Here is a 25,992-nt window from a genome sequence, read left to right as displayed (position 1 = left end):
CATACCAGAAACACCCATGGAGTCATATAAGATTCCCTTAAAAAAGAAGAGGGATTCAACGACGTCACCAGCTCTTGTGGAACCCCTCCATTCCTATGGACAAGAACCTCAGAATATTTCACCCACATACTCAGATGTGGATGCAGGGGATGACAAAAATGAAGATGAGATTTATCATGTGGACACTGATCCCGATGATCAAAACCAACCATGGACAGACCCGGCTGACCCAAGGGATCCGCAGACTGCTCCTGACACACATGTATACAGTGTGAAAACATCTCCTACTGAGGACACTACTGCCTTTAACGCCCTTATTGAAAGAGCGGCAAGTAACCATGACGTCGAGCTACATGCTGACCCTGTGGAGGAAGACTTTCTGGTCGACACCTTTTCCACTTCAGAAAGAACAGTCAAAACCCTGCCCATGCTGAAAGGGGTCCTTAAGCATGCTGGTGACATTTTTAAGGAAACCACTAGGGCCAGGGTGTTAAACCCAAGGATTGAAAAAAAATATAGACCGGCACCTGTGAACCCTACTTATATAAGAGGACAGTTGCCATTGGACTCATTAGTTGTTTCTAATGCACGTAAGAGAGCAAACTCTCAGACTACAGATGATGCTCCTCCTCCTCCTGACAAAGAGTCGAAAGTACTGGAAACTTCAGGAAAGAGGGTGGCAGCGCAGGCAGCTAACATCTGGCGCATTGCCAACACTCAGGCACTCTTAGCAAGATATGACAGGTCCCATTATGATACCCTTGAGACACTGTTGCAACACCTACCAGATCAGTACAAGGAGGGCGCAGAACTACTGATCCAGGAAGGAAAGCTTATAACCAATGCTTCCATCAAGTGCGCGCTAGACGCGGCTGACACTGCAGCCAGGGCCATTAACACTAGCGTTATGTTGAGGAGACATGCCTGGTTGAGAATCTCGGGATTCAAACCAGAAATACAAACTTCTATCCTCAATCAGCCAGTTAACCCGGACTACTTATTTGGCCCTGAGGTTGACACCACCCTTGAAAATTTTTAAAAAGACACAGAGACTGCAAAGTCTATGGGGGCTCTGCAGTCACAGCAGTTTCGGAGTGGTTCCTTTCGTCGCTCCAATACTAGGGGACCTTCAAGAGGCCAATCCACACAACAAACACAGTACAATAAAGGAGGTACACAATCCACCTACAATAAAAACAACCAGGGTGGATATCGTGGAAAGAACATCAAGGGCAGAGGAAGAGGAAACAACAGTTCCAGATCCTCTGCCAATAACAAACCGTGACGCCCTGTCACTGCCCCCCGACCATATAACACCTGTCGGGGGGAGACTACAACGGTTCCTGCCTGTCTGGAAGTCCATCACCACAGACAGGTGGGTGAGAGACATTGTCCAGTATGGGTATTGTCTGGAATTAACATCCACTCCACCCAACATACCACCAAGACACCGTCCTATGTCCGCAGAACACTTACACTTATTGCAGCAGGAGGTCATCAGCATGCTGCAAAAAGGAGCCATAGAGCTCGTGCCTTTAGAAGACCAAGGCTCAGGAGTGTATTCTCTGTACTTTTTAATACCCAAAAAGGACGGGTCTCTCAGACCTATACTAGACCTCAGGCCTCTAAACAATTACATTCTGTCAGAGCATTTTCATATGCTCACCTTACAGCAGGTTCTGCCGTTACTCAGTCAGGGAGACTTCCTCGCAACACTGGATCTAAAGGATGCGTATTTCCATATACCCATACACCCATCACACAGACAGTATCTCAGGTTCACTATTCAAAATCAACATTATCAGTTCAAAGTCCTCCCTTTCGGAGTAACGGCGGCACCCAGGGTGTTCACGAAGTGTCTGGCGACAGTAGCAGCACACCTAAGGAGACAGCACATACATGTCTACCCTTATCTGGACGACTGGCTTATTCAAGCAAAGACGGCCCAGCAGTGTGCCAGCCACATGTCCCACACCATTCATCTTCTTCACAGTCTGGGATTCTCGCTGAATTATCCAAAGTCACATCTTCAACCCGCCCACGTGCGACAGTACCTGGGCGCGACAATAGACACTCTTGCAGCCAAAGCTCAGCGAGGATAAACAGCATGCACTTGCTGATACAAAAATTCAGACCTCAACACTCGCTTCCAGCAACAGTGTTCATGCAGTTGATAGGCATGATGGCCTCCTGCATCTCCATAGTCCCGCACGCGAGACTACATATGCGTCCGCTTCAGGAGTGCTTGGCACGTCAGTGGAATCAGGCTCAAGGACAGTTAAAAGACCTAGTGTTGGTGAGCGGTCGGGCATTCAACTCTCTGCATTGGTGGAACCCACAAAACCTTTGCAAGGGCCGACCGTTCCAAGAGCCTGTGCCACAGATTATACTGACGACGGACGCGTCTTTCCAGGGATGGGGAGCTCATGTACCTCACTACACAGTGCAGGGACTATGGACAGCACAGCAAAAGAAGATGCACATCAACCTTCTGGAATTGATGGCAATCTTCATGGCGATGAAGGCTTTCAAAGTACACTTGTGCAACAAGGTCGTGTTGATCCGGACGGACAACATGACTGCTATGTACTACATACAGAAGCAGGGAGGTACACACTCTCCACAGTTGTCTCATCTGGCTCAGAGCATGTGGAAGTGGGCCGTTCAAAGGAACATCTTCCTCATGGCGGAACACCTCCCGGGCAAAGACAACCAGATGGCGGATCTGCTCAGCAGACACAGCCACCAGATGCACAAGTGGGAGATACATCCATCAGTACTCCAACCGTACTTCCATCAGTGGGGTCATCCAGAGATAGACCTATTCGCCACAAGGGAAAACGCAAAATGCCAAAGCTTCGCCGCCAGGTTCCCACATCCGCAGTCTCAGGGCAATGCGATATGGATGAACTGGTCAGGCAGGTTTGCGTACGCTTTTCCCCCAGCGCCACTAATTCCGCTGGCGGCACGCAAGCTGAGGCAACACTCTTTGACACTCATCCTGGTTGCTCCAACGTGGGCACGCCAGCCATGGTACACCACGCTAGTAGAACTTTCCGTGGTACTGCATCAAAGACTGCGGCTAACACCCAGACTTTTAACGCAGAGCCATGGCAAAATTCAGCACCCAGATCCGCAACAGCTCAACCTGGCGATCTGGCTCCTGAATTCTTAGAATTTGGCTACCTCAACTTGCCACCAGAATGCATGAACACCATCAAGGAGGCAAGGAGACCCACAACCAGAGCATGTTATGCGGCTAAATGGAAGAGGTTTGTCATATATTGTAACAATAATGACATTGACCCACTGGATGCATCAATTCAAAACATTATCTGTTATTTGTTACACTTATACAGATGCAATCTGGCGTACAGTTCCATTCGTATACATTTATCCGCAATAGCGGCTTATCTTCAAAACAGGCAGCACCTCTCACTATTCAGAGTGCCTGCCATTAAAGCTTTTCTGGAGGGACTCAGAGTGATCCCTCCCAGACACCCACCTTCACATGTATGGAACCTGAATTTGGTCCTCACCAGACTGATGGGACCGCCTTTTGAACCTCTACACACTTGTGAGATTCAATTTCTTACCTGGAAAGTTGCTTCCCTAGTAGCCATTACCTCACTAAGAAGAGTTAGTGAACTCCATGCACTAACCATTCAAGAGCCATTCATACAGGTCCACGCAAATAGAGTTGTACTACGCACCAACCCTACGTTCATGCCTAAGGTGATTTCGCAGTTCCACATGAACCAAACCATAGAACTGCCTGTTTTCTATCCTAATCCAGAAAATGTCGCAGAGAGATCTCTACACACATTAGACGTCAAACGAGCTCTAATGTACTATATAGACAGAATTAAGGATTTCAGGAAAACAAAACAACTGTTTGTTCCCTTTTCTCCACAGCACAAAGGCAACCCCATTTCCAAAGCAGGAATAGCCAGATGGATAGTTAAGTGTATACAAATTTGCTACGCAAAGGCTAAACGCACACTAACCATTCCTCCAAGAGCACACTCCACACGTAAGTTAGGAGCATCCATGGCTTTCCTGGGGAATATTCCTTTAGAAGAGATATGTAAGGCAGCCACATGGTCCACTACACATACATTTACGAAACACTACTGTGTAGATGTGCATTCAAGACAGCAGGCAGCTGTAGGACAGGCTGTTCTCAAAACTATTTTTCAGACTGCTGCAGCTGGCACGGGCAGCCGCCGCTAATAGGAGGGACTGCTATATAATCTATACACAGATATGAATTCAGCAGCCCACATGCCTCAAACCGAATATGCTACTTACCAGTATGCATCTGTTCTTGGCATGTAGGGCTGCTGACATTCATATCGCCAACCCTCCTCCCCGGCGCCTGTAGCAGCTGTAGCATTCAGAATTACTATGGAGCATGGACATCACTCACTGTATTACACTCCATCTCTGCCACAATGGCGAAAAACAATCTGAGGATGGAGAGGATGCCCATGCGCACTGTAGTCCAGGGGAGGAGCCACCTATCTCGTGATACTTCGAAGACTCTTCCAGGACAACAATGTGCAATCATCCGGACCCAACACTAGGCGGCGATCTATGCACCGATATGAATGTCAGCAGCCCTACATGCCAAGAACAGATGCATACTGTAAGTAGCATATTTGATACCGCACGCAATGAGCATGCAGTCGGCGTGTTGCATCAGAGATGCAGCACAATTAACAAAGCAGGCCATGCTGGATCCCACAACCAGTGATCCCCCTGATGCAGGGGCGGATCACTGGTCCCCACAATGCAGGGGCCATATGCCTTAGATGGGGGGCCAATTTTTGGGTCTCCACACCAGGCAAACCAGTCTCCAGGCACAATTTTTAATTCCACACTCACACCGCTGTACCTGTTGGGATCCAGCAGATTATGTATTCACTTAAGAGGGCACCCTTGTCAGGTGTCACAAGTAGACGGTGTGGGTCCCTCGTAGGAGATCTTTAATGTCTCTGAGAACTCCAAAAGAACAGGTGGTAAGCCGACAAGCTCTTGGAGAGCACACTTCAGAGTACCACACAGCAGCAGGTAGTCTGCTCAGGCCAGCCACTATTTAGGAAGGTCGCGTTTGGTCCATTTCAATGGCAGTAATCCTCCTTGTGCACAACGGATTCCTCTGGCAGTGTGCACCACGCAGTTACAGGTTCTCTGGTCCTACATCCCCACAAGTGTATCTCTATCCTGCTGAAGTATAGCACTGGTAGTTCTACTGTACTGTGCCTTTTTTTATGTTGGGGTGAACCATCATGGCAAAACCATCTTTACCACAGGAAAGGGTTTCTCATTGTGAATTCAATGATAGGAAACATGATGAGGCTGCTACTCTGCAATCCACTATTGCAGCTTGTAGTAATTCCAACCATTTCACCATGTTAGCCTATGGAAAGAGCAACCCTCAAGGGTAGTGAAATACACATGGGTATTCCATACTACCTGGGCAGGGAACATAGGTGTACCTTCCCAGCCTATCACCTACCACTTGCTTCACCCTTTAAGACACACCCTAGGGGTGCTCTAGTGGTAGTGAAAGGCCCTCTCAGGATGGTTAGTACTTCAAAAAGGCCAGCCTGAGCCGAAGTGCAATTGCACACACACTGACCTGCGATGGCTCCCGTGAGCACCGGATTTGCTCAACAAAGACTCCAAGACCAGAATCAGGCGACTCCACGATTCTGCAACTGACGCCCACAGCCAGAGTTCGAGTGGCCCAACAACACGAGGATGTCTCCCCAGAGATCCTGACCTGGGATCTGGTGATCCCCGACCTCCCTCAAGCTTCAAGACGCCGCCTGCAACCTTAACCTGAAGTGTATCCACCCGCCTCCCGGTCACGAACGGAGCTGGTAAGCAAACCCAACGCCAGAAGATACCCATGCACCCGACGCCCCACGGCCTTGGTTGGCCCAGCCGACGGTGTCCAGGCATCTCCGAGATCCCAACTTAACTCTCCAGCTGGTGGTCCCCTTCAGGAATTCTCAGAACCTGCTGCAACTATGCCAAACCAAAGATATCCATTGAAAAGCACAGGGTCCCTGACGTCTTTTTGGTACCCTGCACCCGGCCACCCCAGTAAAGCTAGTAGTACAGCTCCTGTGCTGGTCATTGGACCCTGCAGCGCTGACCTTAACCCCAGGAGTTTTGCTACCACACCCAAGTGGCCTGCTCATAAGCAGGCCCTAAGCAAAGGCCTCTTTGGCTAACATTGGGCCTCACTCTGCACCTGGCCTCCCCAGTGCCCCTGGTGGTGCAACCCGAGTGTCCATGTTTTCCTTGGAAAACCCTGGTACTACCCCCCACCACCACCCCAAACTCACTTGTAAGTCATGTACTTAGCTGAAAAAACGCTAACACTTTTTCTCCCTTAGGAACCCATGTTATGAGATTTAGTGCCTAAAATGTTCTAAGTGTTGAACTGATGTTTGTATGGAGGAAAGATAACTAAACTGCAAAGTATAAAAAGCTTTACTTGGTGTGTGTTTTGAAATCCGTAGGTGTGGTATCTACACCCCTAGTACTCAATGTAATCTGAAAGTAATCAAAAAGTATCCTAAAAATAATTACTGCGCAATTCAAACTGCTTTTTAAAGTGATACCAACCTGTAACAATTGCCGATCCCTCCTCAATTGCCTTTCTGTTTAAAGTTTTGCAATTGAAAGTATATTTTACCTAGCTGTACCAAGCCCTGCTTGGTTGTAGAAGGGAGATACAAGTATACCGTTTTTATACTTACCCAATTGGTCTGGATTCTTTCTCTGAGTGTGTGAATCTGAAAGAAACACGTTAGTTAGATTCCTTACCATAGAATATCCCCTGGCGTCAGACTGGATCCTGAAAGTTTTTGTCAGCAGTACCCATGCGCGTTGGTAGGCGTCGTCTGCGGCTCTCCGTCTGTCTTTGTGATCGCAGGGATGACGTCGGCAGAGTACTTAGACGCCACCCTCGGGCGCTGACGTCAGTTCATCTTTTTTTCCACGCCAGCAAACGCAGATCCGGGAAGAGCACCCTTAGTCACTTTTTGACCAACTTTTTGGTTATTTTCGACCACGACGACAAGTCGTGCCCCGACTGCCGGGCCTTGACCTCGAAAGCTAGGCGGGAACGGTGCTGTGAGCTTCTCGAGCTCCGGCGGTCGGCTCCGCTCGAGGTCCCGGTCGAGGAGGAAGTCGAGGGACCAGTCGCGGAGCTGCAGTCACCACTGCTCATCAAGCCATCACCACTCGTCGGGCTCTAAGTCCTCCGGTAAGTTGAGGCATGGGAAGAAGTCGAAGAGGCGACATCGCTCTTCTGACTCCCCTCGCCGGCAGTGCGACGCGGCCGAGGGTTCGGGTGGCACCGGAGCCGCAGGAGTGGCGTCCGGCCCCACACCCTCCCTGGGCTTAATGCGACTCTGGGCGGGATTCGAGATTTCCTGTGGCCATGAGGACTCTCTTTCCGCCGTCGACACCTGTCTGTGCGCCTTCGGGCCCGACTGGGGGTCCTAGCGTGCCGGCGGCTTCGGCCCTGACGTCGTCGGCGACTTCGGTCCCGGCACCGCAGGACCCCCCAGGACCCAGGCCTGGATCCTGGTCAACATCAGTCGACCTCATGACTCCTCCGCTGGCGCCGATCCCTACAGTGCCACTCCGAGATGACGCCGTCCCCGGTTTCAGTCCGGGTCCGACGTCAGAACGGGGCCGCTCGGCGCCGTCCCCGGCGTCGTCTCCGGCGTCTATGGGTGAGGCCTTCACCTAAGTCCTTTATGCCCGTCTATCAGGACACGGATGGAAGGGAGGACTGGGAGGGGTCTGAGGACCCTCTGGGACAGCAGTGCCAGTTAAGTCAGGACTGGGCAGATGAGCTGGAGGAGGCCAGTGGTCTTGACACCTCACCAGACACTGGTTTCATCTCCCCTCCCTCCGTGGCTACGGAGGAGGGTGCTACATATAGCGTGGTGTTGTGCAAGGCAGCCAAGGCCTTCGCTCTTGAGCTCCCTGCTGCGGCCATGAGGACTAATCTCCTCACCGAGGTGCTTCAACCGCCAGTAAGCTCTTCGGAGCCTATGCTGCCGTTGAATGAGGCCCTCACCGACGTTCTGATGGGCACTTGGTCCAGGCCCTCCACAGTGCCCCCTGTGGATCGGAACGTGGCCCGGCGCCACCGCCCGGCTCCCCAAACCCGAGAGTCTGGTGATCCAGACCTCTACGTCCCAGACCGCATTCCCATCCGCTTCCCCAGATCGGTAATCCAAACGGCTTGTCCAATTTGGGAAGACACTGTTCTCCTCAGTTAGCTTGGGGTTGCGGTCCATTAATACTGCGTACCTTTCGGGCTGTTACACCCACTCTCTGTGGAATACGGTGGCGGACGTGCGGCCTCAGTGTCCGTAGAAGGCCCGGACAGGGCTCGCCCAGGCTGTTGCTGAGGGGCGAGCCATATTCCATCCGATGTGGACTTGATACCTCGGACTCGCTGGGCAGAGCGATTTCCACAACGGTCCACGCCTGGCTGAGGTCCGCCAATTTTTCAGGGGATGTCCAGAACACGCTCATGGACATTCCCTTTGATGGCCGTTGCCTCTTTAGAGACAAAGCAGACAGTGCGCTTGAGCGTTTCAAGGACTCCAGGGCTACGACCAAGTCCTTGGTCCTGTCGGGCCAGCACCAGCGGACTTCTGCTTTTCGTCCCTTTCGTGGCCAAGGAAGGGGCGCCCCCACAAGTTTGTCCAGCCACAGGCCGCAGAACCAACCTCAACATGGTCGTGGACGTGGTAACCGCCATGGCGGTGCAGGGGGACAATGGCCCGGGCAGTCCACATCCGCCACCGCAGTATCCGCCGCAAAGTCTGTGCTTTCAGGCCCATTCGATGCCAGGGGGGGCAGGGCTCGCCATCACCTTCTCCACTGGCGTTCCATCACTTTGGACAGGTGGGTGCTGCAAATCGTCCGAAGGGGCTACTCCCTCCCCTTCAAGGCGACCCCTCAAGCCATGCCACTACAGTACCACTGTATGTCGGGGGATCTCTTGCGACTTCTGCAGGAGGAAGTTACGGCCCTCTTGGCCAAGGGGGCCATTGAGCTCGTTCCTGGGTCAGAAGTAGGTTTTGGTTGTTACTCCCACTACTTTCTGGTTCCCAAGAAGGGCAAAGGGGGCCTATGCCCTATTTTGGACCTTAGGAGCGTCAACGGCTTCTGGATGGTAGCGTTGGACTTGCAGAACGCTTATTTCCATATCCTCATCCTGCCGGCCCACCGGCGCTACCTGGGGTTCACGATAGGCCACGAGCGCTTTCAGTTTACCGTGCTCCCCTTCGGCCTCACCAGTGCCCCTCGGGTGTTCACGAAAGTGATGGCGGTGGTCGCAGCTCATCTGCACAGATTGGGGGTTCCAGTCTTCCCCTATCTCGACGACTGGTTGTTGAAGGCGGGCTCGCTCCATACAGTCGTCTCCCACCTCCAGACTATGGCCAACTATGGCCGATCTCCTGCACTCGCTGGGGTTCTCCATCAACGAGCTACTCAGTATGCCAGTCGATCCCCCGATTCGTCTGCCTCTTCAGGAGGACATTCTGTCGCAGCAACAGGGGACGGTCCTCCACCCGAACCTGTCCAGCCTCCACCTCCATGCGTGGAGCTTGAGCGGCGACAGTTAAGGCCATTCGACTTGCCTCCTGAAAACTGTGATGTCATTCTGGCAGCCAGGCGTCCCTCCACAAAAAGGGTATACGCCTGCAGGTGGAACAAATTTGTGGCATGGTGCACAGCAAAGGCTGTGGATCCACTCTCTGCTACTCTTTCATGGATGCTTGTTCTGAGGATTCGTCCTTCTTTTCTCCCCAAGGTAGTTACTGCCTTTCACATCGGCCAGTCCATTACCTTGCCCACCTTCTTTCCGCCTCCGCATCCCTCGAAAGAGGAAGAGAGGCTCCACTGTCTGGACCCAAAACGTGTGCTTTCCTTTTACCTGAACCGCACACAAAAGCTCCGGGTGGACGACCAACTCTTTGTTGGCTACGTGGGCGCTAAGAAGGAACGGGCAGTGCGCAAGCGGACCATCTCTTGGTGGGTCGTGTTGTGCATCAAAGTCTGTCTTTCCCTGCCTAAAAAGGAGCCTCCTGTGGGGCTGCGCGCCCATTCCACTCGGGCCACGGCGGCTACTACTGCCCTGGGTAGGGGAGTCCCTTTGCAGGACATTTGCCAGGCAGCTACGTGAGCCTCGCTGCACACGTTTGCCAAATAGTACTGCCTGGACAGTCAAGTCCGGAGAGATGGCTTTTTTGGCCGTTCCGTTCACCAGGACTTCCTAGTGTGATCTTGGTTCGCAGACCCACCACCGGGGTTGGTATTGCTGGGGTATCTATTCTAAGGTAAGGAATCTAACTAACGTGTATCTTTCAGATGCACAAGTTACTTACCTTCGGTAATGATATATCTGGAAGAGACATTAGTTAGTGATAGATTCCTTACCACCCCACCCATCCTCCCCGATCTGCGAACTGATTTCTAGGGTTAAGGTCATCCCTTTTAGGGCCCTAGTTTCAATGCACCAGTGGTCAGTTTCTTGCAGGGCTCTGCGTTCCTGGCGCAGAAAGTCGTGTACAGAACTGACGTCAGCACGCGAGCGCGGCGTCTAAGTACTCTGACGACGTCATCCCGGCAATCACAACGCCAACAACGGACTCGGAGCCGCAGACGACGCCTACCTACGCGCAGGGGTACTGCTGACGAAAACTTTCCGGATCCAGTCTGACGACTGGGGATATTCTAAGGTGAGGAATCTAACTAACTATTGTTTCTTACAGATATATTGTTACCGAAGGTAAGTAACTTGTGCATCAGTCCTTGATTGAGTGAATACAGTAAATACTTATCACGCCCTCCGGATAATCCTAACTGCTTGCCCAAACTACCACAAAGAGAGCTGTAAGTACGTAACTAATTTAGCCTCTGCTATACCTCTGGGGACTCCCTGGATGCTGTGCACACTCTACCTTACTTTGGTATAGTACATTTACAGAGCCAGCTTCTAAACACATTTGTCTTCCCAAATGTAACTGTGGCATAAAGTCACTAGCTTGGTGGCACTCAAACGGACTGAATTATATCAGTGGTGACCAAACCCTGCACAAAGTACCTTCTCTTCATTCTTGGCTGGCAGCAAATATTTTTGGAGATATTTTTTTTTTTTGTAAAACATTTTATTGGCATTTAGGATACATGTAGACAATCAACCATTACAGCTGTGGAATATGAATTGGTGCATACAATAGATGACATAAACCAATTTAGCAGTGGTATACCTTGTACATCAACCTATGGGTTACACAGGAGATACATTTTTAAAGGAAAGGTCTACACCCAGAGTCTCAAACCTTTTCTGTAACAAGAGCTACTTAAGTTAAAGGAAAATCATTCCAAGCTATTAATATATTTAGTGTGCTAATAGAGACCATGTGAGACAAGGTTATGTTATAGGCCTCCCATACAATATTACCAGCAGTGGCTACCTCGGTGCATCAGGCAGTGTTGCCAGCAGTAATAAGAAAATGGCTTTATCTATTTGGAGTCCCTCTACCTGGTTGATACTAGGCTGGGATGCACAGAGGGGGCGCTATTTATAGGTAGCTAGAGAACTAACAGTAGCTCCTGAGCTGCTCAGATAAGAAGCTTCTCTACCTTGACCAGTTCTAAGTTCATACCCAGTAGCACACTAATAGCAGAAGCAAGAGATAAAACTAAGCAGTCTTTATCAGTTCCTTTTTAAACGTAGCTCATAAAACTGAAATATATATACAGCTCTGTTTGGTTTTTAATGAATATGCAATCACAAAGTTTGAATATATCAAACTATAGTCTCTTGCTCCTTCCGTGGTAAGGTTCAGTCGGGAAGGCATAATAAAAACTTGCTGAATGTCTCCAAATAAAAAAAATATTCTTGATGAGACAGGCCATTTTGTGGGCTTAGTTGAAGACTTGAAGGGAGATTTTATGGTGTCTCACACTACAAACCACTCAGTTTGGAATGAATGTGGCATGTTCTAAATAGTGTATGGTGCATAACTTCCATTGGGGTTTTCTTCCGACACTTTGTACAAACAAACCTAGCTAGATTTACTCACATAGAGGGACTTGGTACTAGCTGAATGTAGCCTTTTAGAGTAGGCATGTTTGAAAATGTTTGTCAAAGGGTAGGCTGTGTATAATGATGCACAAGGTTTCTCGTGGGTTTCTAGATGGAAAAGGCTCTGCATTAACATTCAATGTTAATTGACCTTTGTATTGCTAACAGATTGTGTGAGAAGAATGCTAGCAGCAGTTGGATTTGTACTGCTAAAAGACGGATGAATGATTGGTGGATCAGTATGGTTAAAAAAAAAAAGCTCCATGGCTGAGGGTACAGTGCCTTAAACTGGACTCAGTTGGCCATTAGCTTCAAACGGAGAGCTCTAAAGACAGATGTTATGGGACCTACATACCTTCACCTTAAATAAGCTTAGTTGTAGTTTTCAGTGGGCCGGCTAGGTTTGTTAGGTCACTAAGGAGGCTATTTTCATAGTCAAGCAGGAACAAAACCAAGGCTCGGTTGTCTGATTTGCGAATCCTGCAATGGTTAGTTCTATAACATTGGATCATTAATTGATAGTCATTCTGTTTAAGTATCTGATTGTGAAATCTAGCCACAGATTCCTTACCTTTGAATTCTCCCCAGGTGCCAGACTGGATCCAGAATTTTTTTACAGCAGTTCCGCTGCGCAACAATGGAGGGTGTCAAGTGACTGTAGTGACATCTTCTGCCGGATTTGACATCAAAGGAGTTCACATAAACCCTCCCCTGACGCACTGACGTTAGGTTCTTCTTTTCTGTGCTTTTAACGAGGATCCAGTAAGCGGTTCCTTACGCCTTTTTTTGGCCTGTTGTGAAATTTTAGTCGATGGAACAGTGTGACTTCCTTTTTCTCATGTCCTCGGGGTTCAAACCCTTTGGGTCCTGTGTATGCCAGATGTCGGCGACACATCCTCATACTGTTTGTATGTGGTGCCTCGGGGAGCACCATGACTTCAAGAAGTGCAACACCTGTTATCAACATAGCCCAAAGGTGTTGCAGTAACTCTGCATGAAGCTCTTGTCACAGCTGTCGCAAGCTTTGCGGTCTCGTTCTTGGTCTAGAGAACCCTTGCGAGCCCACTCCAGAAGTCATTCCATAGGCATCCTTCAACCTCGTCGTCTAAAGGATATTCGAGATGCAAGAGGTCAAAGTTGCAGCATTCCCTGTCTTTGCCACATACGCTCTGCGTCTCTGACGCCCCTTCTTGGCCTCTGGTTGAGGCGTCAGTTGCTCCGTGCCTCTCTACCTTCCCTGGAGCCAGGGCGACTCTCTTGGACGTCAATTGGGAGTAGTCCAAGTTCGCAGCTGTAACTTGCGTTTTTCAGTGCTGAAATTGGGAGCGGAAGAAACTGACATCAGTGCATAAGGGGAGTGCTTATACAGACTCTGTTAAGGTCACATCTGGTGGTTGATGTCGCTACGAAGTCGCTCAATGCCCTCTATCAACACGCAGAGGTACAGCTGTAAAAAAAAAAAAATTGTGATCCAGTCTGGTCCCTGGGAGGGAATTCAACTGTAAGGAATCTGCAGCAAGATCCTGTCTATAGAAGAATAGGCATTGCCGAAGATGAATAACTTATTTGTGCCCGCCTGGATTCTTTGCATTAATTGAATATCAAAGAGAGAGTAGGTAAGAGTAGATATGTCACTGGTATCCACATCCACCTATTACTTTATTTGAGCTATCTGAAAGAGACATGTTAGTGATAGATTCCTTACCTTAGAATATCCCCAGGCGTCAGACTGGATCCGGAAACTTTTGCGTAGCAATACCCCTGCGCGTCGGTAGGCGTCATCCGCGGCTCCGCGTCAGTCGTCGGCGTCGTTAGCGCCGGAATGACGTCGCCGGAGTACTTAGACGCCGCCCTCGCGCGCTGACATCAGTTCTTCTTATTTCCGCGCCAGCTAGCGCAGATCCGGAGAAGCTCTACCCCTTAGTCACTTTTTGACTAAACTTTTTTGATCTTTTGATCTGGTTTTTCTCGAGTCGTTCGACTCCTACGGTGCCGGTAGGGATGCCCGTCTTCAAACCCTGCTCCAAGTGTAGCCGAATGATGTCGGTTACCGACCCCCATCGCCAGTGCCTTCAGTGTCTAGGCCTCAACCACGACGACCGAACCTGCTCCGACTGCCGGGCCCTGGCGTCTAAGGCTAGGCGGTAGCGTTCTCGCAAGCGACTTGAGATATGGCAGTCGGCCCCACGCCGTTCAATGTCCCGGTCCCAGAGGAGGTCGAGGGACCGGTCGGGGTGTCGGAGCCCTCGTAGCCCCGAGAGTCTGCATCGGTCTTCGGGATCATGATCCTCGGGTAAGAGGCATAAGAGGTCGGAAAGGCGTCATCGTTCTTCCGACTCACCCCCGACGCGACCGGGGATTCGGGTGACACCACCTACGCGGCTCCAACGGAGTCGCGGGCGCCGCAGCCTGCCCCACACCTTCCGGTCCCTGGGTACGATGCGACGCCTGAGGAGGTCGAGCGGTACCTCATGGCCATGAGGTCGCTCCCTCCTCCGCCGGGTTCCGTGGCCCCTTTGGGCCCAGCGGTCCCGGCTGGGGGGCCTAGCGGGTCGGGTGCTTCGGCTCCGACGCCGCCGCGTGGTTCGACCCCGATGCCGCCGGCGACTTCGGTCCCTGCGCCGCAGGCCCCCACTGGATCCGGTTCCGGATCCGGGTCGTCGCGGGTCGACCTCACCGACGTCAACCCCTAGAGTGTCACCCCAGGCGCCGCCTTCGGGCGATGCCGCCCCCCATCCTGCCCTTGATTTGGTTCCGGCGCCGCTCTCGACGTTGTATGGAGATTTTTATTTCCACGAACCGGCCCCATCCTTTGAACCTGAATTTCCGGTGATGGGTGATGAGGGAGATTGGAAGGGGTCTGTGGACCCTCTGGCACAGGAGTGCCAGTCTCAGCTGGACTGTACATGTGAGCTTGGGGATGCCAGTGGACTGGACACTTCGCCAGACACTGGTTTTGTCTCCCCTCCAACCGTGGCTACGGAAGGGGGGCTGCCTACAGTGTAGTGTTGACGCGGGCGGCCAAGGCCTTGGGCCTGGACCTCCCCGTCGCGGCCGTGAGCACTAACCTCACTGAGGTCCTTAAACCGCAGGCAAGCTCGGCTGAGCCTCTGCTGCCGTTTAATGAGGCCTTGTGTGACGCTCTTTTGGGCACTTGGTCCAAGCCCGCTACAGGTCAGCCTGTAGATAGGAACGTGGCCAGACGCTACCGCCCGGCTCCGGGCGACCCTTGCTTCTTGTCCACCCACCCCACCCCCGAGAGCCTGGTTATCCAGGCCTCTACTTCCCAGACCGCATTCCCGACGGCTCCGCCCGATCGGGAATCCAAGAGGTACGAACAATTCGGGAAGAAGGTGTTCTCGTCCCTGAGTTTGGGACTGCGGTCAGTCAATACCGCATGCCTCTTGGGCCGCTACACCCACACTCTGTGGGACACGGTCGCGGACGTGCTGCCACAATGTCCGTAGGAGGCTCGGACTAAACTCGCCCAAGCCCTTGCGGAGGGTCAAGATGCAGCACACTATTCCATCCGGTGTGGGCTGGATACCACGGACTCACTGGGCAGAACGATGGCAACGACGGTGGCAGCTCGATGCCACGCCTGGTTGAGGACCGTCAACTTTTCGGATGATGTCTAGGCCACCCTTCTGGACATGCCGTTTGATGGCCCTCGCCTCTTTGGCGACAAGGCAGACCATGCGCTTTAGCGTTTTAAGGACTCCAGGGCTACGGCCAAGTCCTTGGGCCTCTCGGCCCCACGCCAGCAAACGGGTGCCTTTCGCTCCTTTCGTGACCAAGGAATGGGCGCTCCCACACGTGCTGCCAGCCACGCCCTGCAGACTAATACACAGCGCGGTGGCGGCCGTGGAAACCGCCGTGGCGGCGGTCGGGGACAACGGCGAGGCCAGTCCACACCTTCCCCTGCAGCATCCGCCTCAAGACCCTCCTAGTCCGTGCTTTCAGGCCCATGTGACGCCAGTGGGGGGCAGGGTTCGGCATCACCACTTTCACTGGCGCACTGTCATGTCGGACATGTGGGTGCTCCAAATCGTCCGAAGGGGCTACTCCCTCCCCTTCGAGACGACCCCTCCAGCCATGCCACCGCAATACCACCGTGTGTCAGGGGATCATTTGCAACTTCTGCAAGAGGAAGTTACGGCCCTCTTGGCCATGGGGGCCATCGAGCGTGTTCTTGGACCAGAAGTAGGGTGTGGTTGTTACTCCCACTACTTTCTGGTACCCAAGAAGGGCAAAGGGGGCCTGCGCCCTATCGTGGTCCTACCAATCGTCAACGGCTTACTCCGGAAGGAGAAGTTCCAAATGCTGACATTGGCTCCGTTCTTAGCTGCTCTGGACCCAGTGGCTGGAACATCAGGGTGTGAACCTGGTGGTTCAACACCTGGCAGGTTCTCTAAACGCCAGGGCGGACGAGCTCATCCGAAGATGCATGATGGATCACGAATGGCGTCTGAACTTGGACGTGGCGCAAGGCCTCTTTCTGCAGTGGGGAGAGCCTTGGTTAGATCTATTCGCCACCGAAGAGAACGCACAAGGTCATCAGTTCTGCGTGTTGGAATTTCCAAGGCGGCACTCGCTCGGGGACGCTTTTCGCCGCGAGTGGAGTTGCGGTCTGTTGTACGCCTTTCCGCCTATACCACTTCTGCCCAGAGTGCTGAAGAAAATCAAGCGCGACCGGGCCCAGTCATCCTTGTGGCTCCGGACTGGGCGCAAAGGTTCTGGTATCCCGAGCTACTCAGTATGTCAGTCGATCCCCCGGTTCGTCTGCCTCTTCAGGAGGACCTTTCGTGATGCCTCAGTGGGACTTGAACCTTGTACTTACTTTTCTGATGTGCGCTCCCTTTGAGCCACTTCATAACTGTCCTCTCTGTCTTCTTACACTTAAGACTGCTTTCCTGGTTGCCATCACCTCTGCCAGGAGAGTGAGTGAGCTCCAGGCTCTTTCCTCTAAACCTCTTTTCCTTTCTGTCCATCCGGACAAGGTTGTGTTGCGGACAAAACCCTCTTTCCTGGCCAAGGTAGTCACAGCCTTTCACATCGGGCAGTCCATCACCTTGCCCACCTTCTTTCCGCCTCCGCATCCCTCGAAAGAGGTAGCGAGGCTCCACCGTCTGGACCCAAAGCGTGCGCTCTCTTACTATCTGGATCGCACACGCCAGTTCCGGGTGGATGAGCAACTCTTTGTTGGTTACGTGGGCGCTAAGAAAGGACGGGCGGTGCACAAGTGGATCGTGTTGTGCATCCAAGCGTGTTACTCCTTGGCTAAGAAGGAACCTCCTGTTGGACTGAGGGCCCACCCCACTCGGGCCACGGCTACTACTACTGCCCTGGGCCGAGGAGCCCCCTTGCAGGACATTTGTCAGGCAGCTACGTGGGCCTCTCTGCACACGTTTGCAAGACACTACTGCCTGGACAGCCAAGTCCGGAGGGATGGCTTCTTTGGCCGTTCCGTCCTCCAGGACTTGCTGGTGGGAATATTGGTTCGCAGACCCACCACCGGGGTTGGTATTGCTGGGGTATCTATTCTAATGTAAGGAATCTATCACTAACGTGTCTCTTTCAGATGCACAAGTTACTACTTGTGTAACGATATATCTGTAAGAGACATTAGTTAGTGATAGATTCCTTACCGACCCACCCATCCTCCCCGTTCTGCGAACCGATATCTAGGGTTACGGTCATCCCCTTTCAGGGCCCTAGTTTCGTGGCACTAGTGTTGGTTCTATCATAGCTCTGCGTATCTGGCGTGGAAAAGCTGTGTATAAGAACTGACGTCAGCGCGCGAGGGCGGCGTCTAAGTACTCCGGCGACGTCATTCCGGCACTAACGACGCCGGGTGCGGAGCCGCGGACGACGCCTACCGATGCGCAGGGGTATTGCTACGCAAAAGTTTCCGGATCCAGTCTGACGTCTGGGGATATTCTAAGGTAAGGAATCTATCACTAACTAATGTCTCTTACAGATATATCGTTACACAAGTAGTAACTTGTGCTTTTGGTCTCAGTCACTGAGTAGACCAACCTAAAGCGAGCCAGAGAAGTATCTCCAGCCATGTTCTTGAGACAGGGACTTAAAGAGAGGTGTTTAATAATATTATTAATAACTGAAGCTTATACAGCGCCTGGTTACACTGGCCAGTGTGTCCCCGCGTTTATATTATAAACTAATCACCGACCAGCAGATTCTGAGCTACCGCTTCAGTGAGGGATAAAATACAGAAACATCTTGAGCAAAGGCTTTCAGACTCTGCCTTCCTAGCCTCATGTAAACCAAAACAATTGTCAACAAAATAAATACTTTGTAAGGCTTTGGGTATTCCCTCTTCATTTTTTGATGTGTTGAACTGAAATTCACATTTTGTTTCTGCCCAGTACAGCAAATTTCAAGCGATAATTGGTAAGCACCCTTTAGCCATTTGCTCAGTTGCTTGTTGAGTGGTCACTTTTTTGTAAATTTCAGCTCAGCACCCAGACATGGGTCCTGTGCTCACTGTGCCACTGGAACCAATCTGCACCCTACTGAAGAACCCTTATCAGAGCAAAAATAGGCCTTGGTTGTTTGTGTTCCCGTTCAGGGAGGACCTGACCTGACAATTCGGGCTGGACTGTTCATAGTGGAGCAGAGTCACGACTGATTTGCATATAGCTAGGTCCAAACTGTAGTGGCATGGTGAGCAAAAGAACAATGAACTGGGATGCGGCCTTGTGTAATTACTGGAGGCTGAGATTTATTCAAACATTCCATCCATCCCTATTTTGTATACTGCCGTGTGAGTGGTGGCATTTAGTCTCTTCACATGACCTCTTCCACCTGAAAAGAAGTCCACTTCAGTGCCAGGGCTAGTGGGTGATATCTTTTCATTCCATCCTTTATCCTCATTTTGTATTTATTCAAGTCCTGTGCTGTTTTAATAACATTAAATGCGATGCTTGATTACTTTTTACAGTTAAATCAATGATTGCATTCTAAGACTGCCATGTGTAGGACGAAGTTCGTCTGTTCTTTTATTTTTGTAGCATATGCTTGCAATGAAAAATTGTACCAAATGTAGCTATCAGGCAAGCTTGCCAAAGCCCAGATATGTTGGGTTTGCCAATGCTTGTTATGTGTTGGGGTTTCTTTAAGGTGCATGTATTTACAATGAAAGAAAGCTGCAAGTCCCCGTTATTTTACTTCTGAATGTGCTTAATGTCTGTGCGATTTATTGTCTCTACCGGTGCTTTCACTTCTTTCACATGTTGCCAACATATGTTTGCTTTGTTCCTGTTTGTTTGCTGGCTTTCTGAGTACTTGGCAATTCCCACCCAATGACACTAAAATGGTAAACATAAAAAAAATGTATTTCTACTCATCTGTCTTTGAATTTCCTCCCCATCTCCTCGCTTTCTCAGCTATCTGGAAGAAGCAATGATGCAGCTGGACCTCACAGACAACATCACTCGTGACCACATGGGCATTGTCCTCAACCAGGTGCAGCAGAATCTCCTCCAGTTCATGCAGGCGGAGCCCCACAACCCCCTGAAAAGGCATGCCCGGCGCCTCATGTTGATGGTGCAAGGACTTGTCCCCTCACCGTGAGCATCTCTAGCAGATACACCAATCCATAAGATTTCCCTTTGCTAAGGGAGCCAGCCTCCTACTCTAAAGGCAGCACTGTAGTTACTAAGGGTTTGCTACAGGAGGGAGGGTGCTTGTGCTAGATTATAAAAAGGAATCTACTGTAAGAAACTTTAAGTTAAGACAAAACACATTTTAATAAACAGCCTCATTTAAGGATGCAGTGATATTACAACTTGCCCCTCCTTCCTACATGAGACCTTTGGCCTGTATTTGTGCGCTTCTCCTGACATCTGTGTGACACGTGGTGTTTTATTGCTCAGGAGGGCACTGGTCATCATCGGCCTGTCAACTTCCTGGGGGTTGGGATGGTGTACCTCTGTTGGCGAGCAGGTGAGTCTGCGAGTCCATTGAAGGACCTCATGTAGTCCCATAGTGGTCGTACTAACCATACGGCTTTCTTTTTAGCAGCACGTGGCTTTAGTCAGAGATGGAGCTCTGCAGAGCAGTCGCAGTGTAGTACATTTTGGCAGAAATCACAGAACACGCCACGTGGTGATCCATACAAGAAGCGTTGAATTAGACAAATATTCCATGTGGCCTTTCACTTTGTGTACCTCAAAAAAAAAAAATCGCCCTTGATTTGAGAGTCTCGCTCTCCGAGAGTTTGAAAATCAGACTGGCATCTCCAATGCTGACAAGAGGCGAGAACAGTGGTAACCAATAGATGTGATGAACAGGCGTCCGCGGGTTCAAATGAGAAGTGACTTCTCGACACTTGCACGGAGGCTTTCAGCAGAGAGGTTTGTTTACAGATATGCACTGCTTTACTCGCTGGTGCCTCTGGACCATGGAAGATTTAGGCTTTGACCCTTAAGACGATTGTGTGCCTTTCTGATGATTGTATTTAACTGTAGTTCGGTTCACCTGCCCACGTACGGTTTTTAAATCTGATTTTCAACTTTAAATTGTGTTACAATTTCACCACTGGGAACAAGTCTCTTATTCGCCCCCAATAATCACGACACATTTTCATTGTAATCCAAATACGTAGACTACAATTCATAAAGAACTGCTACGAAGTGGCCCTGTGCCTTAGGGCCACTTGTATACTCCTGCGTAAATCTGTTTTTCAGAGCCAGGGATCTCATGTATTCTCTCTAGTTCTTCCCTCGCTATTAATATGCTGCTGTATGGGCCTTCCCAAGTTAAGACTCAAGAGGCAGGGGTGAAGCTACACAACAGTACAACAGAGAAGCAGTGTTAAAGCGGGGTTCCTATCATGGCTGAACACTAGCCTGACTGGTGTAACTGTAGTCCACACAAGTGAAAGCCTAAATGACAATCTTGACACTAACAGTCATGTTTGTTCTTATGGGGCAGAACCCTCCATCATAGCTTTGCAGGAACAGTAATAGAAATGTATACCTGCTTAATGTATTCCCTACATAAAGGATTTTCTTCAGCAAATCCTAACTAGCAGGTGGAAGAAAGCACCCTTTTTCGGTGGTAATTCTCCCATCAGTGGCACCCCATCACAGTGTGTCATCTCTGGTCCGCAGTTTTCCTATGCAGCTTAGGTACTTGTCACAGAAGCTTGCCCTGCAGATGTCCAGTGACATAGATATTAAGGCACTGAGGTGTGAGCTGATAGCCTGAGTAGTGGTTATGCTTTGCACCTCTTGCACGTTTAGTACTAGCCCGCACCTTAAAATCCAAGACCTTCATTTCGCAAAAGATTACAGCTTGTTGGCATCTTTATTTAAAGTATCTTCTGGGCCACTGATATTTGAGCAGAATTGTAACATAGAAAAGAGAAAGGGGTATGGTAAAAAGATGCAAGTTCTGGACATAGTAATGAGATTCACGTAGCTAGACACATTGTACATGGCAAGACAAAACGGTGCTTCATTACTGTTACATTGCATGTTATGCAACTACTACACAAATCTAGTTGTAGCAAAACTTTGGGAACTCAAAAACGTTGGAAATTATGTTTTACATTCTTAGTGTTCATCATATAGAAATTAAATGATAGCAAACAGGATTCTGGGATCATGACAGTGTTGTTTCTCGTAACTTTCTAATTTCTCTGAATAGAGAGACATTCATGAAATACCTGGGTGTGCAATCCGATGTTAGTACAATGTGAAATAAAATACTTCAAATTGTACCAATTGTATTGGGTCTAACAGGCTGTATGCACATCCTGCCTACGTAGAAGACACTGCATGAACTTTAAATAGAAGCAATGGCTCTTAGAATACCTGTCCTAAGAAAGGCAGTTAACTTGAGGGTTTAGCACCGCAGAGCATGAACCCAGTGCACCGAATCCATGATATAAAATAGCTGCATTATGTTTTCAAGACCACCCATAGAACTTAAGTTGTAGTAATTGTGATCACTACTTAGAAAGTAATACTGTTAAGACTTGGGCTTGGTTTTGACTTATTGAATAAAAGGTTTAATTTAAAAAACCCAAATAAAAAAAACATCTGCACGCAAACAGCATCCCAAAGGTTTCCCTTTTACCAAGCTTCTTTTACCTACTGAGGCACAGTTTAAATCACTTAATTTAACTTTTATTTACTCAGTGTATGGTTCTCCGGATTGGTTTGTATTATTCCGCATTTGGTGGAAATATGTTACTTGTTATTGTTATAAACAAAAAGGAAAATTAAAAAAGCAAAGTTATGAATATATATATATATGGTTGTCTTTCGATTCGAAAGCATCATGCCATGGATAACCTTCCAATGACAACGTTTTGCAGAAGTCTGAACATATTCACAAAATGGATAAGTCTGTGTTGGTAAAGATTTTATGTTTTACTTTTTATCTTGAGGATTTAGAATATTGTTTTTTGACAAATAAATCAATAAATCAGTTTTGAAGAAAAGCCATTTATTGTTGGTGTTTATTTTGTATTACTTTGAGGTGATCCTAAGCAGATATTCAAAGATGTGGTTCCCACAAAAGCTCATTTGAACTAATAATCCTTCCTACCTTTCCATTATCATGAACCTTTCCAACCTCCCAGTCTGTATCCAGAGGATTTCTAGCAATTTTCTATCACCAGCATTAGGTGGTGTGGTTGTGTTGTCAGCCATGAATCTGAGGTGCCAAACTGAAATTTCCTAATTAACCTATAAAGACTTCACCTGGCCGATTTAAGTACCTCATTGTTGGTCTGCCATTTTCACATATCAGCAAAGTCTTTCAGAATTCGGGGTGCGAGGCATGCCTGGTCACCTGATGAGGCAAGACAGATGCAAGAGAAAAATAATGGAATAATTTCTTCATCAGATCCTTCGATAGCTCTGGAGAGGATTGGGAGGGGTCTGTGGGCCCTTGTTGATATCATCATCCCCTTGAGGAACCAGAGGGCAACTGGTTAGAGGAACTGGTGGATACCAGTGGTTAAGACATCTCATCAGACACTGGCTTTATTTCTTCTCCCGCAGTAGCTACTTAGGATGGAACCTCCTTTGTTATGGAGATGCAAAGGGGTTTGGTCCAAGCCCTGCATAGGTGCACCTGTGCATAGATAGTTGCCTGTTGCCATCGACTTGCTTCCCAGTACCGCAGTTTCCTCACCCAGACCCCGACCCATGAGAGCTTGTTTGTCCAAGCCTCCTCCTCCTGTATCCCTGGTGCGTTACCTACCGCTTCACCGGATAGAGAATCCAAAAGGCTGGATACCTTTGGCAAGACGATGTTCTCCTCTGTCAGTCTCGCACTGCGGTCGATGCACTCTGCTTGCCTTTTGGCCCAGTACACCCACACAGTGTGGGTCTTGGTTAGGTCAGTGCTGGCTGTGGTGTGACGTGGGAGATGCAGCATAGTTCACCATCAGATGTGGGCTTGGCATGATTGACTCGCTTGGCAAATCGATTGCACTGGGGTTGCCTGACAATGGGACCTCAAACTGTTCTTAACTTTTCTCATGTGCGCACCCTTCGAACCACTGCACAACTCCTCAATCCACCTACTCATTTTAAGAACTTCTTTTCTCATGGCATAACATCAGCCAGGATGGTCAGCTACCTGCAAGCACTCTAGTTGCACAACATTCTACCCAACTTTTTTCTGAGGACACTTGCCTTCTTCCTCCCACAGGTTGTTACACTCTTTCACGTAAGCACAAATATCGCCTTGCCTACCTTCTTTTCTCCACCTAATTCGTCCAATGAAGAGAAGAGACTCCACTGACTGGACCCAAAGAGAGCATTATCGTTCTTCCTTGATCGCACTATAGACTTCCGGGTGGATGGTCAACTATTCGTTGCATATGTCAGAGCCAAGAAACGTAGGGCTGTTCAGAAATGATCTGAAAGACACGTCAGACTAGATCCGGAAAGTTTTTCTGCTTAACAGTACCTCTGCATGCCAGTAGGTGGCGTCCTACGGCTCTGCGTCCGTACGCAACGAGATGTCATCAGGGAGAGTACTTGGGCGCCACTGACGCTCTGACGACAGTTATTTTTTTTCCGCGCCAAAAACGCAGATCCGGATTGAGCACGTACCTCGGTCATTTTTTGGCCTCTTTTTGAGACTGTTTGTCTCCTCAATTTGTCTCCTGGTGCACGTAGGGATGCCCGGCTTATAGTCTTGTGGGTCGTGCCGCCGTAATATGTTGGTGGCGGACCCCAATGATGTCTGCTTCTACTGCCTGGAGACCGAACATGACTCCCGGGATTGTCGGGACTGTCGAGCCATGGCCCCGAAGGCCTTATGAGAGCAGCGCCAGAAGTTGCTGGAGGCCTGGCACTCCTCTCACTGCCGCTCAGGGTCTAGAGGCCGTTCGCGGGACCGGAACCTGTTGCTGCTCTAGCTCCAAGTCCTCGCCTTCAGACTCCGGTAAGCGACGCCATAAGAAGAAGTCGAAGAAGCGTGCTCGCTCTCCGACATACCCCTGCCGCTCCTCGGAGGGGGACAGGGGCTCCGCCCTGTGGCTCCTCCAGAGCCTTGGAGTCCCACAGCCTACCCGCCATACCCAGGTCCGTCGGTGACTCCAGAACAGATGCAAGAATTTCTTGCTGCTATGGACCGCCTTTTTAGGGCTCGGGCTCCCGCCGGCGCGCCAGCGGGCCCCGCAGTCCCGTGTCCAGATCCTGTTGGCCCAGCGGCGCCGGCCCCGGAACCACTGGATCCATCGCCCTTGGCTCCTGCCACGGTACCACAAGGTGCAGCGTGCTGGCTCCGGCCCCTGCACCGTCCCTGGCCACAGACGCCGCACTGGGTGCCGTTTATGCCGCACTTGCCCCGGTTCCCGGATCATTTTGTTCCGGCCTGGGATCCACATTGGAATGCAGCTCCAGCGCGGCCCCGGGTGGGCCGTTGCCGGCCCCTCTCCCGGTGCTGCTTCCAGTGCCGCTGACCCCCTCTCCGGCTCTGGTCCTACCACCGTGGCCTGCTCCTTCTACCCTGGAGCCAGATGAGGACTGGGACGGCTCCGAGGACCCCCTTTGCGGCAATGTGATTCCGAGCAAGATTGGGTGGATGTCCTTCAAGATGCGGGGAACTTGATGTGTCTTCTGACCTGGGATTTGCCTCTCCTCCGTCTACTATGGAGGAGGGTGCTTCCTACACTATGGTGTTACGTCAGGCTGTGGAGGCTCTTAATCTCGACCTCCCTGCAGTGGCACTTAAGACCAACCTCCTTTCAGAGGAGCTCCAGACGGCGTCTACGTCGTCGAAGCCCCTGCTCCCTTTTAATGAGGCCCTCACCGAAGTCCTATTGGGCACTTGGTTGCGCACGGCCTTGGGAGCACCGGTCGATAAGAACGTCACTATGCGTCATCGCCCAGCGCCTGGTGATCCTGCCTTCTTGACCACTCACCCCACGCCTGAGAGCCTGGTCATTCAGGCCTCGACTTCGTAGAGTGCCTTTCCCACGGCTCTGCCAGATAAGGACTCTTAAGAGGCTGGACCAATATGGCAAGAGGTTGGGGTTGCGGTTGGCTAACACTGCCTGCTTGTTGGGCCGCTACTCACACACGGTATGGGACTTGGTAGCCGAGGTCTTGCCTCAGTGTTCTGAAGAGTTCCAGGCTGTCCTTTCCCGAGCGGTTGCAGAGGGCAAGGATGCAGTGAAGTTTGACATCAGGTGTGGTATGGACACCACTGATTCGCTTGGCAGGGTGATTTCTCCGACTGTGGCGTTGTGGCGCCATGTCTGTTTGCGATCTACTGGGTTTTTGCCCGATGTCCAGAGCTCTCTCATGGAAATGCCCTTTGATGGCTCCCGCCTCTTTGGTGACAAGGCTGACAAT

The 25,992-nt window shown here is 50.4% G+C and overlaps 1 protein-coding gene across 1 annotated transcript in view; it reads left to right on the top strand.

The window, feature by feature from the left end:
• EDC4 (enhancer of mRNA decapping 4) overlaps positions 1-22,620 on the top strand; it is an 841,744-nt gene extending 819,124 nt beyond the window's left edge. Inside the window, exon 29 of the mRNA XM_086945254.1 lies at positions 19,552-22,620. Within this exon, the coding sequence (XP_086801380.1) occupies positions 19,552-19,738 (187 nt within the window). The 3' untranslated portion in view covers positions 19,739-22,620. The remainder of the gene's footprint in view (positions 1-19,551) is intronic.
• Positions 22,621-25,992: the final 3,372 nt, after the last annotated feature.

The sequence above is a fragment of the Lissotriton vulgaris genome, chromosome 12, assembly GCF_964263255.1.
Source record: "Lissotriton vulgaris chromosome 12, aLisVul1.2, whole genome shotgun sequence".
In the NCBI taxonomy this organism is placed as follows: domain Eukaryota; kingdom Metazoa; phylum Chordata; class Amphibia; order Caudata; family Salamandridae; genus Lissotriton; species Lissotriton vulgaris.
The sequence above is the reverse complement of the archived record's forward strand: the minus strand, read 5'-3'. Positions and strand labels throughout refer to the sequence as shown.